The following is a 14,270-nucleotide window of genomic DNA, read 5'->3' as shown; positions in this document are numbered from 1 at the left end:
AACGCCCAGAGAGCTCCGTACAGGCGCACGGCTCCCATCTGTCTTCCTCCACATTCCCCATAATCTATCGTGGCCCGTCATTCCCGCAAACAATGGCCCCATTTCCAGAATAAGAATGCGTAAGCTAGCTAATTAGAGGTACAACAGAAAATGTCTGTTGAGAATGTGTGACATTGTAATGGAAAGCACAGGAATAATCATCCAGCGTTGTCATTTGTGTTTTGGGCTTGAGACAGCACAGCCTTTACAGCTGAAACATCTCACAGAGTGGAGCCTGGGGGACTTTTGTTCCCACGGTAAGGCCTGTCAGGCAGGAGCCTGCTGCTCTGCAATGAGCCTGTCACAAATGATGAACACAGTGCAGGAAATAATGGCCCCACTAAGTGGCAATATAGATTATAGCAGCAGAAAGTTTGGGTTACATGCCTCTGGCCTTTAAATTAGGGAAAGTTACTTGAGGTAAGAAAAGAGCAGAAAAGAAAAGCCTGACGATCGCAGATTGTATTGTAGAGCCTGGTGAGACTTGCAAATGAAAACAGTGGCTTTTTTATTTGGGGTATTTTTGTCATTAAAAAATAAATAAACTGCGTAACATTTGGTACCTGAGACCCAGACAATGTGTCAGAAAAGGTGTTAGAAGACCCAGTGGCAGCTCGATCTGCTTTTAGAAAATGTCTGTTCGCCATTAATTAAAAGACACTTGCAGCTGACTTGTAGGGTGAGTACTGGTAGGCAGCTATTAACTGGCGACATAATGTGCTTTTAGGTCCATACCATTACAAGAGCTCTGAGAATTATAGAGTTTTCTGTGTGTAGTTCTGAGATTCTGAGCATGAAAGATCTGGCAGCCCATTTAGCACAACTGTTCTATCTGATTAAACCCCAAAAGAGCCTTAAAAGCAAACTAGTGAAAACTAGGCTAACAGTGGTTTTAAATGTGCAGCGCATGGCCCAAATTGTGCTTTGCAGCTTAGAAAACTATTACACAGCAATGTGCGGAGTATAAACGTTACAATATGTGGAGCCCCCAACATGAGCCACAAAAAGAGAAACACCTGTGGGTCAGGTGACAAAGGTACCAAACACTGCAGCTAATGGATCTGAATATAATAAACCAGAGCGAGGATCATACAGTGTGATACAATAGCTGATAGATGATGAATCCACAGACACAAAGCTCAAACAGATAAATGATCCTAAAAGAGGTGAAAGCTGATACCTGATGGAAAATATATGAAAAAGTATACACATTGTGGCTAGTCTTGGAAGCATAATGCACATATCTATAATGTTGTGATGCATTTGGAAATAAAAGTGCATGAAATTGATAAATATGAGATAAATCATTTGTCTGAACTTTAATGCTTTTCAAGTTTATTTCTTAATCTTTTCTTTTTAATTGGATATAATATGCATAATATGTAGAATTTAAGTAGCTTTTTAAGCAAAAAAAAAAAAATTATTTGAGCATCCAAGCTGTTTTGAACAGAATTTGCATTAAAACTTAAACAAAAATGAAAGGTAAACAGAAGGAATGATGACAATAATCTAACAGCAGAGTGAATAAATTAAAACAGCACACATTTTTTTGCGTACGCTATCCAGATTTTTCACTTACATATGTTTGCATTAATGTGATTCAACACATAATCTGCCCACACACAGACTGTTTCAGTCCTATGGAGGAAAAACATTCTATATGACAACAATTCAACAACCCATTGTTGGTATTTTCTACTGAAGGCCTTAAAATGATCCGCCCATCTATCACTTTTATTCCACTTATTCTGTGTTGGTAGCAACACACTATGCAGTGCATTCCAGATGTCTCTCTTACAGCAGTATTTTCCAACTCCTCGTTGGGGATCCCAAGGTGTTCCCAGGCCATAAAAGATACGTAATCCCTCCAGTGACCTCTTAAACCACCCTGGGGTTTTCCTCTTATTTTGGGTGTGCCCAGATAATCTTAAAAAGGAAAGCGCCCAGGAGTAATCAGACATGATGAAGCAGTGACTTTATTTCGAGCTCCCTCCGGATGTCCAGGCTACTTACCCTATCTCTACGGCATTCAAACCACCTGCCTAATTTTGTCTCCCTTGTGGTGCCAAAGCAGCTGTAATCCACTGAGGTAAGGACTCCACAAGAGTCCTAAAGGTGCTCTGTTGCATCAGGTGTCAAGACATTAGCAGCACATCGTTTAAGTCCTCAAAGTTGTAAGGTGGGGTCTTTATGGATTGTCTGGGCATGCCAGCACATCCCAACAGAAGGCACACCATTTAGTTGTGACCTTTGACCTTAACCACCTTGCGTGTTACTTAAACGCTGCAGAAATGACGCATGCATAGATTAAAAAGCACAGACACGATGGGCAAAATGTGCCAGAAGTGGCTTGCTGGCTCAATCATTTAAGGTTTTGGGGACTTTAGAGGCTAGGTCAACACCTCAAGCTCCGTCATGTTTCTCAAGCCATTCCTGAACATTTTTCACAGTGTGACAGGAAGCATTATCCTGCTGAAAAAGGTCTTTGCCATCAGGGAATATATGGTGCATGTGGGTCAGCAGCGATGCTTAGGAAGGTGTCAAAGTAACATCCACATAAATGCCAGAATCAAAGGTTTCCAGAGCGTTGCCCAGAGCAGCACACTGCCTGTTGTGTTTTATGTTGTAGGTTGTATATATTAGTAGTGGCTTTTTATACTTATATTGTCTTTTATGGAAGTTTTTATATTGTCTTTATGGCTGAAACCGGGACCAGGGTCCAATTTCGTATTGTTGCATGTGCAAATGTGGAATGATATGACAATAAAGAACCTTTGACCTTTATCCTGTAGTACATCCTGTTGTCATCTGTTCCCCAGATGAACAATGCATTTGCACCATACTGTAGGCATTTCAGCAGCAGCATGGCAGCTCTAACAGCTACCCAGCAGGCTGCAATGATCCGTGTGTCCAGACACCTTTCATTTATCATCACCGACGTTAAAGCTTTCAACAATTTGTGCTACAGTAGGTGTTCTGTGGAGTCAGACCACACAGGCCAGTATTCACTCCCCATGCGCCTCGATGAGCGCTGGACACCCACGGTACTAATCACTGCATGCCGGGAACACCCCACCAGACCTCCTGTTTTGGAGATGCTCTGACTCAATCGTCCAGCCAACACAATTTGGCCCCTGTCAACGCTGCTTGATTGTTACGCCTATTTTCCCTGCATCCAGCACATCAAGAACTGGCTCTTCACTTGCAGCCTAAAATGTATCCCTCCTCTCCAGCGGTGCCACTGTAACAAGATAATCAATGTCATTCACTTCACCTGTCAGTGGTTTTAATATTGTATCTGATTGGAGTTTTTTTTCCCGGACCAGAAAACTAATCTTGTGATTCTAAATGATCTCTATAAATGCAGAGATGTCATTCAGAGATATTGGACTTTGCGAACACACCCACTCATCAATGACCATTCATCGTACTTTTGCAGCCATTTTTTTTGTTATTTTTTTTGCCTTCACCTGTGTGACACCTCAAAAAGAGGACATGTGCTGCCTGACAAACTCCCAGGAGACAGCGAGTGAGTTCTCTCCCAGGGACAAATTACAGGTATGAAGGCTTTTTTTTTAAGTTGGTTGCTCAGGAAGTCCCTGTAGGATTCTCGCAACAATGGCCCCTGTCACTCCCTGTCTTTACTCTCCATCCCGCCTTTCCTCACCCCCGTCTCCCACCTCTCCCCTCCTCTGATGAGCACCCTGGGATCTCAGAGGCAGTGACAAGGGGTCGGACGCTTTCATGTGAGAGGAAGATGACGAATGAGTGTCACAGCCTCGAGGGAGCCCGGCTAGATTGGCAACAAAATAATGGAAGGAGATATGAGGTACATGGCCACATAGTACCCAAACAAACACTTCCGAGCACGTACACATGCGTCTTCAAACCCATTTCTATCACATGCAGAAGCCACTGCTCTCGTTTTCCTGAGCAATCTCGCATCCTGTGTGGTTGACTTTAAGGCGGGATGAATGCAAAATCAAATGAAAGCACGTATGTGAAATAGTCCTGCTGAAAGTACTTCCACTACTCTGCCGCTCAGATCCTATCTGTCCATTATGTCTGAGATGAACAGCAGCCTGGCTGTTTTTGATTATGCTCATCTGGTAACAGGCTTCATCATATAGAAACTGTAAGATCCAAACTGTGAAGCAACCATCTGTTCCTGTTTGCAGAGGCAGCTTTTATCTTGTTGTTCAGAGAAGCGTCTTGTGAAGTCGCTCTGGATGTTGGACACTTTCTATTGACAAGAGGACGAAATAGCAAACTACTCATCAAAGAGCTATTCAGAGTCTATGACTCACAACTCTCCAGGCTCAGGGGGCTTATTACAGTCACTGATTGCAATTGACTGCTTTTTATAACAAAAGTGTCTTTTTTGCCAGGTTTTCTGAGCTTCTCCGCTGAACAAAAGCATGTAATTAAGTATGCGCTGTCTTTGTGTGCTATAGGGGAATGCAAGTATGACTTCCAGGCTTGGGGGGAGTGTGATCTGGCGACAGGCAAGAAGAACAGAACGGGAGTGCTGAAGCGAGCGCTCATGGACGCCACCTGCGCCGCCACCGTCACAGCCACCAAGCCTTGTGGGAAAATCCCCAAGACCAAGCTGCAAGGTAGGCTGAGAGGAATAAATCATGGCTAGATAAAGTGTAGCCCTCGTCGGACGTGCAGGGGCTGCACTGAAGTCCTGTTGATGAATCACCGTGTCTTCAGAACTGTGGGATGTGGGCCTCCACATTGAGTGCAGTTTCAGAGCCCACCTTATGCCTTTAAATGTCTCTAAATCACTCTTATGTTGTATATTCTGTATTCAGTGCAAGTAGAAAGACAAAATGACAGGCTTTGTATTTCCTAGAAGCGGAGATTTTACATAATGTAGGCTTGATTTTGTATTTAAATGCATAAAAGTCAACTTTGGAGTCATTCTTCTGCACCGTCTGTCTGCACACTTCCAGTCGCCACACCAAGCATGCAGAGCCAGAGACAAAACTGATAGAAACCCTCCATTTAACTGAGACGGCAAACAAGTGGACCCTGGAATTGTTGTAGTAAAAGAGCATTACTGGAATTACAGTAATCATATTACTGCCTCAGTGCCCAACACTGCCAGGAAGTAAGTACTCAGTCTGTGGAAATACGGCATTTTACTAAAGTTCAGCACAACGTCCTGGATCCTTCAACAGTTTGCAGTGTGCCAGTATGTTTATGAAGCTGGTCTTTCTATTGGGGTTCCTACAGAAAACCATCCTTTTTACGAAACATATTGAGGAAATCAAGATACCATCAGGGAACCTCAGTATAGGAAGATCGACCAACATGGTTTTTCATTGCCATACAACCAAACTGCATTCTCAACTTTGTTTCGAGGGAAATCTATTTTCTGCTGGATTATGTTTGCTTGTGACTTTAACAAATGTGTTTCAAATCAACATAGTGTTTCCATTTATTTTGCTGTTGCTCTTTTTCAGCCAACCAGTCTATTATAGACGGGGTGGAATTTGTCTTGCAGAAAATGGAAGGGAAGCTTTAAATATCAAGTGAAAGGGTTGTATTTTAATCCAAACTGAGCTATTTTCCCCAAACTTAACCACATAGTTCTGGTGCTCAAAGTTGTCCAAACTTCTATCAAGTAGTTATTGTTGTGAAAGTTTTAGAGAGACAACAATTTCTTTAAAAAATGGAAATGAAATGCAGTGTAGTTGCATGAGAAAGCACATTTTGGGAGATAGTGTTGAATTTTGTCATGACTAATCCTGATACAGACTATTAGTAACCAGGGAAACCAATAAAAGATACATGGAATTCCATACATATTTGCAGTAAACCTTTGACTTTTGTTCAACACAAAACTTCATAGAATGCTTTTGTTACTTTATGTTTACAAATGTTTAATTAAAAGAAACTCTTCATGAATCTTTTCGGTGCCAATTGGCTATTAATCCTGACATGCAACCAATCAGTAGGAGATGTTGCTGGAGACCACAGACGGAGAGAGGCCAAAGTTGCCCATCTTTAAAATTATTTCTTTTGTTGGGGATTGGGGAAAAAAAACTGTTTAGAGTAGTAAGAATCCAGTAGTCAGTTGACCCCGATTGTGTACTCAATACGACTTCGGTGGAACTCTTCTAGGACAAAGTGTTTTACGAACGTCGTTCATGGACAGATGGGGTAAAACACTCCCTCCTCGAACCCTCGCTGCAACACTCTCTCCTTTTTTGGGCTACTTTGAAAGCTGGAATGTATTTTACTACTTCCCGGAGAAATCACGCATCATTAGGTTGCTTTGGATCAAAAGCCAGATGCATGCAGAAACAAACGGATGATTTACGACAAGAATCCTTCCAGGACTTTATTTCACTGTCACATCATTGTAAACAGTTCCAGGGAATGTTAGATCAGTCGGTTTGCTTTAATTAATTATAGCTGAAGGGATGTTTACTACTTGGGTGTCTCTGTTTCTTCTGCTGAGCCTCTTCCTGATGACTTTGTGTATTTTGGGCCATTTTTGATGTGCTTTTTTTGTAACACACAGGTCCAAATGAACCTGAATGCCATTTTACACAGGATATGTATACATATCAAGGTATATAAGAGGAAGGACTTGTAACTTCTTTCTGATAATGACTGCGTAGGTTCAGGAGATGCTTATCTTCTCCCCTGCTGCATCTCCGACTGATTGCATCTCTGCTAAATCCAACAAACCCCAGCAAATGATTTAATCTCATGGCAATGTCAGCTGGGATTCACATTCATATTCAGTCCAGCATCAGCATGATGGAAATCCTCCTACTTAAGTGCTAAGTTGAAGTGGTGAGTGACAGTATTAAAGCAGGGGTGAAGAGGTTAACTCACTATTCAGCTGTAATTACAAGCTTTTAGCTTTCCTCTGTCATGTCAAAGACACTGAACTCAGGGAGAGTTTCTGCTTCAACGTCTCATATTCGATGTGAAATGGACAGTTATCGGAAAACTTGAGCCGAAACGAGATTTGAACTAATGGGAGACTATTAAATAACCATGAGGATGTGTATAGAATAAATTCCTGCCTGCTTGGTGTAAAACTGGTGATAAGAAACATTTGATTCCATCCAAATGTCTTTTGTTAATCGGGTAAACAAGGATGTAATTGACCCACTGTGAATGCCCCATTGTCCAAACAGGATTATAATGAGCGGCGAACGGTTGCCAAAGGTCCATAAACTGAGTCCTTATCGGGCTCAGCAGATGACATATGTGAGCAACGCAAGGTTTGCACATGGAGTTTGCTTAACCTTTACTGTTGCTTCATCAAACAACCGCAGCCAGGTTAAGCCCTCAAATTACAAAGATAAGACGACCGTGAGCGCTGCGGAGACGGTGCAAGACGTCTGCAGTGCTGTGAACTGTAACACGTCTGTCCGCTCCACTGTTTGTCTTAAGATTTTACGTCCAACTCTGTTTGACTTTCAAAGGAGGGATCAGTTAAATTTCTCACTCGGCGGCACATCATTAATGCAGCGTGACAGGAAGTTTCTCGAGGAGCTGTTCTGTACTAACCACCTGCGACACTCGCATGTTTCGCGGCAAATACACGGTGCAGGGTGCCACTGTTGGAACATATGGAGATGTATACGGATTTACAGTATAGGGAGGTGGGTGGAAGGGTGGGGAAACAGGAATCCTGGGCATCAGAAATGTCATTTTATTCTGTGTGTGTGAAATAATGTGAGATTGCTCTTTGAAAAATATGATATTTGAGCTAATTTTCAGCATACGTTTACATGAAAATGACAAATCCCACTCTTGCAGTTGCACTCGTGGTTCAAAGTGCAATTAAAAACAATGTAATATGGTTTTAAATTTGAAAAATGCCATCTAAATGTCCATCTGTGTATCCATTTTTATTTATGGTATTCATAGCTGTGGGGGATGGAATTTATCCCACAATGCAATGGGAGCGAGGAAGGGTGCATGCTTCCAATCTTTCAGTATTTGTTACACTCACATCGACACCTACGGTGAATTTACTCAACCTACATGTCTTTGGACTGCAGCTGTGGACAAGCAAGCTCCATAAGTCGAGATTTTTTTCTTCTTTTGTGCTTTAGCTCTCCTGATAAATATCCTACTGCAAATGGAATATTTAAATCATTTCAATCCATAATGATAGGATATTAAAATCCACCTATAGCGTGCATGGATGCATGATTACACCTGATGATTTTGCTTTTCAAATGTTCAAATATCGTGCAAAATGCAGAGAATATATTCATAAACCTGGAGTATATATGTACACTCACCTGACATTTGCTGTGCAGCCCTGCACACCTGTGCGCTTCAATTCTAATGAAGGTCAGATACATGGATGCGGAGTGACAAGCTAAGAGGCGTGTGAGCCGAGGGCAAAGGAGAAGCAGAGCGGGGATGACAGTGGCCGAGATGAAGGCAGGCTGTTGGGAAGAGAGACCTGCTACCCGAACGAGGTGTGATTTCCCATGTCTGCCAGTTGGAAGATAAGCCCTAGGAAGCAGAGGGGTTAGCGAGAAAAAAAAAAGAAAGAGGGGGTGCTGTGCACAATGAGGTGTGCATGGGAAGGGGAATTGAGCATGCAGAGATACAGTCCACAGCAACGGGATCAGAGGGCTTATGGAGAGAAAAAAATATCAACAAAAAAAGAAAAAAAATACGCTGAAATGTTTGGCTTCGGAGTGATTGAGATGGAGAGAGGAGAGGCCATCTAACCCCCACGGCTGGGAGCAGAGATCTGCCCAGCCAAATCTGCAATTCTGAACAGCCACCGTGGGTTGAGGAGATAGGTTTTCCCTGACTGCAGCAGGTTGCTGGGATGGAGGTAGCATCTGTCATTTGCAGATTCTGGAGGAGACGATGCTAAGAGGCACCTTGGGAGTGATCTGGGATCCAGAGTTGCGTGTCTGCCCTGTCGAGTCCAGGTGAAACGTAGACCCTACGGAGCCAGAGACGGAACAAAGAGTGACAGAAATGAAACATTATGAATGCCTGTAGAAACCTCAAGGTCCCCCACCTTCTCTTTCAGCGGAACAGGCGAGAGCGGAGCACAAGGGGATGTGTGGATGCCAGAGTTGATTTCGGGTCGGACAAAGGCTTTGTTGAAATACATCTGGCATCTCTGGATTTGTTTGGAGGGAATTTGTTCCCGTCATTCTTCCTGGACAGACAGGTGGCGTCCTGATTTTGTAATCAAAGACGTCCATTCACTGCCACATATGATATTACAGAGGCAGAGAACCACAGCTGTAAAGGAAGGAAAAGTAGGTTTGAAGTTTGAGGCTGTGCAAACTGTGTGACAGATGAAGTTGTAATGACTTCATTTTATGTCGTTTAGGCGGATTTTTCCCCCCTTCAAACATAACTGACAGACCAACATGATGACGACCTTCCTGAGGAGTGCTGGTACCACATTCCTGTGGATCTTCAAGCAGAGTTCACTGAAAATACAACACTTTCCTTTCCAGTTGAACTAATTAATTGGCGAGAATGAATGTACTGTATAATTACGACTGACAGGTCTGTCTCGCTTTAGCTGTCAAAGCAGCTGTCTGAGGATGATGACCGAATGCAGCAACTGAAGCAAGAGCAATAAAACAGCTCGAACCGAGGACCGAAGAATAGAGATCAGTGCAGTTTAAAAGATAAACAAATCCATTAAAAAAGGGAAAAAATGAGCCAGGCCACAACAGACCGCTTTACAAGACACTGAAAGCGCTTGAGTTGAAAAAAAAAATCATAAAATGTTGAATACAATCACTATAATTGCACGTTGAGTTTGCAGTAATCTGTGAATGTAGTAGACAGATGAAAAATGCAGATAAAAATAAATGCACTGGAAAAAACGCCCTTCTCAAAACAAGAAAAAAAACTTATTTTAAGGAACTTCTACCTTGAAATAAGTGAAAAAATCTGCCAATAGAACAAATGAAAAATGGCTCGGTAAGATTTAGAATATTTAGAATAATGAGATCTTAAAATTAGCTGAGGAAACTTATTTTATACTTTATTTTCCCAGGATTGTCATGTTTAGGTGTCTTAATCTTCCTCTTGTTCTCATTTACGGCACCAAAAAATATTGTTTCCTGTCTGAAAAAAAATCCAAAAACTCAGCAAAAAATTCCCCAAATTTATTAACAATTTGCAAAATCTTCAGGAAGAAAATTCCTTAAAAGTGTCCCTCAAAAGTTTTATTTTTTTTAAAAAAAAAAAAAAGAATCTTCAAATTTGGCAAGAAATAAAAATTATTTTTTTAAAAGAAATATTTTCAAAAAATCAATAAAAATCTTCCCAAAAAAATCCTAAAAATATCTAAAATGATATATTTTTTCCCCACATTTTTAAACTTTAAAACATCAATTTCACCTGCAGGACGACATGAGGGTTAAAACCAGATCATTTTAAGACTGTTTGACTTAACATAGTATTATGTACGATGCATTGTTTTAAAACAAATCCCTCCATCTTGCTGAAATGTCTCTTGTTTGTTTTCTTTAGTGAATTTATCTTAAATCAAGTGGGATGAGACATTTTGACTAAAAATAAGACAAACAGACTTGGTGAGATTTTGAGTTTTTGCAGTGTGAAGCAAACATTTTTTAGGTTCACATATATTTCCATTCACTGATTCAGTCATCAACCAAAACGTATTTGAATTAAAAAACTTTGCTTATTGTGTCAGATATTGCTATTTGACAAAAATGCTATTAATTAATTACAAACCCTGTAATTAATTTGATTGATTTTTTGAACCACATCCCACCACTAACAGCAACATACACTTTGACTATAGCACCAGTTACTGTAGTTATCAAATGAAATCAGTGACGTTTATTCTTATCTTCTGAAATGTTGTGAAGCCAAAGCATCAAGTAGGACACAAATAAAACCCTACATTAAACATTTAAACAAGTCAAAAGTGCAGCTGATTAAATGTACTTTCCACCACTCAGTCAGGCTCTGTGCTTCATTCAAATTTGAACAAATGTGTAGTCGCTGTGTTTTGGCTCAGGGCAGATTTGAGCTGGAGAAGGCAGCGATGGCCTGATTACGAGTCAGAGAGGAGAAGTGTCATCCAACGTGTGAATGCAGCAGAACGTACTCCAGCCTGCTACGGAGTCTCCATCTCATATATGGAGCCGAGAGAGAAAAACATGCGAGTGTATCCTTTTCCCCTTTCCTCCCCTCCCTTCTTTTTCCCTGGGGAGCAGAATCTGCTGACACAAAACAACGGGGCGACAAAAAGAGGGGAAAGCACTGAAACAAATGAAAACAAGCAAACAAATGGGACGGAAGAGCAATTTCCGTATTTGTATGGGCGAGAGCGCTTTGCATGTCAACATTTTTGGTGGAAGCTTGCCACTGAGGTGACGAGAAGAGATTTCCCCGTAGTGCACAGTGAGAATGTGAAACGGTGGATAGCTCATTGACTAAGCTTCCCTTGATGCAACTCGGAAACTGCTTGCCAGCGTCATGTTAGAGGATCTGTGAGCTGAGGAGGTGTCCTTTTAAGATAATCCGCAAGAATTAACTCAGGATTTAAGCATTTGCAAGTCTTAAAAGATGCTTATGTAACTCATATTTCATTGGATTTTCAGATATTCTTATCAAATCTACCAATTTTATTTGACTGACTTTTAAAAATACCTTTACGAAACTTCTATATGGTGACTCATTTCACATTTGACACGCCTGCCAATAACATAAACTGGGCTTAGCTACACAAAAGCAAGGTGGGAGGATCTAAATTTAGTAGTAAGAGCAGCAGGAACTTGCTTTGGATCATGTGCACGGTCTGAACAAAAGAGGTGTGGATTAGCCGGGCTGATGTCTCTGTTCAACATGTCACGAGCTGAAAAGCTTGCTCAAGAACCCAGAGATTAGTGGAGCCAAACATCTGAGAAATACAAGCATGTGCTTTTAAAATGGATGGTAAGAAGTGGCCAAGCTGAGAGAACAAAGTGCATCCTTTTATGTAGTGGTGTGTCTATTTCACACCAGCCATTTTAACTCGACGCTGTGGGAAAAGCACAGGTGTTACGGCTAGTAAGACGAACAATGGCCGCGTTGTGTTCGAGTGTCCAAGCAAGTCACGAATGTGTGGCAGCCAGTTTTTCCTCTTAGTGTTTCAACATTTTGAGGAATCGCTTTCTTGCTGAGAGTGGCGCTGTCTGTGTGACAAACAGGAAGTCAGCAAAGACTGCAAACAGGGTGGAAACTGAGAGGATGGATGACTAAAGTAACAAAATCATGACTGCTGGAAGGAACATTTACTCAAGTACACATTTGAAGTGCTTGTATTTCCATGTTATGCTACTTTATTCTTCCATTTCACTACATTTAATGATGATGAATTGTTTTGAGCTTGTTTTGAATTGTGCTTTTATGGGTTATTTTTATTTTTTGTTTTTGTTTTGTTGTTATAACCAAAGTGTTGATGGTGTAGGTTATTGAAAAGGATCTATATGTGATGTCAGACCATCTTTTTTATTTTTAAATTTAATTTGTTCAAGTAGGGGGCTGGCAAATACAAGAATTGTTTTCTTCTTGCTGCTCCTTTCCAATCATGGAGGTGTTGATCTGAAAATGTGGAGCGCAGTTATTCACAATTTATGTTGTCCACAAGAAAATAAATAAAAATTTCAGCGGGAAATATTCTACTTTCTATTCCACTACATTTATCTGATGGCTTCAGTGGCTTTTAATAGAATCATGTTATACTAGGTATGTAATAACAGGCATTAAAGCATTTTTAAAGTATTTTTTGGCCATTTTTGACAGGTTAATGAAGAGGCGGACAGGAAAGTAGGGAGAAGAATGGGGGGGGGGGGGGATGACCTGCAGCAAAGGGTAATGAGCGGGAATCAAACCTGCGCCGGGGACTACAGACCATGTTCATGGGTGTCCAGCTCAACCAGTTCAAGATGTCCGTTTCACTGCAAGATAGCGGCATGGCATCACTGTAACCATGACAACAAGTGAACACTACGTCAGCTGCCTGCGGACGATCACATGATTGCGATCTTACTACAGCAGACTTATCGGGACTTATCATCCAAAGAACAGTTGATTAAATTGTGGGGGTGTTTCTGAGTCCCATCAATTCCCACCCTGCCTTCTACATATTTAGGTCTTACAATTCAGTATTGGTACATAATGTATACATGCATTGCACATGCCTGTGCTCAGCACACCACAGTTTTTTATTAAAGGTTTCATCTGTTGCAAATGATACGACTGAGCAGCCTTGGCGGAGTACTGCGCTCTCTGAGTGCTTTTCTTGTGTATTTTTGCTGCTAATATTTATCTACTTTTTTCTTGCAGGACCTTTGCATGCAATGCAGCATTTAAACATTTCTGTACAAGTACTTTTGCTTATGTAGATGATCTGAATGCCGTTACGACTTAACACATTTCTGTTTATTCCCCCCGTGTTTACTCTTTGTGCCTTTCCAGCCTGATACAGTTGATATCTAGTGTCAGATTTAGTAGATGGACCCAAAAGATGTAATGGAAAACTGGACTCAACCTGTTTCTATCAGATTTAATCTACTTTATACAAACATGTGGGATGAAGGGAAAAAAAGGCAAGTGGAGAAAGTTTCAGTTTGATCCTAACATCCATATCAGATTCACATGAAATTCCTGCAAAGTGTTGCAGTGTAACTAAAGCAAAAATGTCTATTATGTTATCATAATAGAAACACAGCAGAAATACAGTCTGACCAATCAGCACAGATATTGTAACACTACAAGGTAATGTAGACATTGTGTGGGAGAAGTAATCTAGTTCACACTGCTATGCAAGTAGAGCTGAGGGTAGTGATAATGGACTTTAATGCTGTGCAGTATATTGTATGGATTGTTCAGGTATTGATAAAAGCAGCAGATGTTGACCTCTGCAAAGCTACATTGTGTGTTCAACTTCAAAAAGGAAGACAAAACGGAGACCGATCAGAGGAACCCATAAATTATTTCATTTTGTTCTCTATGCGTTCACAATCCATCGCAGATTTGAAAACAGACTAACATGCACGAAGCCGAACAGGTAGACACACAAACAGCTCGGCAGATTGACAGCCTTAGCAGAACAGCTAACCAGCAGCTAGCCGGCCAAACTGCTGCAGGTTGTTCTCTCTTCCTGTTCACCAGAGCGGAGAGGCGGCGAAGCAGAAAGGGAAGCCGTGCACTGTGGCTTCTGTCACGGCTGCCAGGTGTCGAAA

At 41.3% G+C, this 14,270-nt stretch overlaps 1 protein-coding gene across 4 annotated transcripts in view; it reads left to right on the top strand.

Moving 5' to 3' along the window:
• ptn (pleiotrophin) overlaps nt 1-14,270 on the top strand; it is a 53,877-nt gene that overhangs the window by 38,698 nt on the left and 909 nt on the right. For all 4 annotated transcript variants that reach the window (XM_022208289.2, XM_051940159.1, XM_051941227.1 and 1 more), the window contains exon 4: nt 4,494-4,655. In XM_022208289.2, coding sequence (XP_022063981.1) covers nt 4,494-4,655 — 162 coding nt within the window. The remainder of the gene's footprint in view (nt 1-4,493; nt 4,656-14,270) is intronic.

Source organism: Acanthochromis polyacanthus, chromosome 1 (assembly GCF_021347895.1).
Source record: "Acanthochromis polyacanthus isolate Apoly-LR-REF ecotype Palm Island chromosome 1, KAUST_Apoly_ChrSc, whole genome shotgun sequence".
In the NCBI taxonomy this organism is placed as follows: domain Eukaryota; kingdom Metazoa; phylum Chordata; class Actinopteri; family Pomacentridae; genus Acanthochromis; species Acanthochromis polyacanthus.
This window is presented reverse-complemented; position numbering and strand designations above follow the sequence as displayed.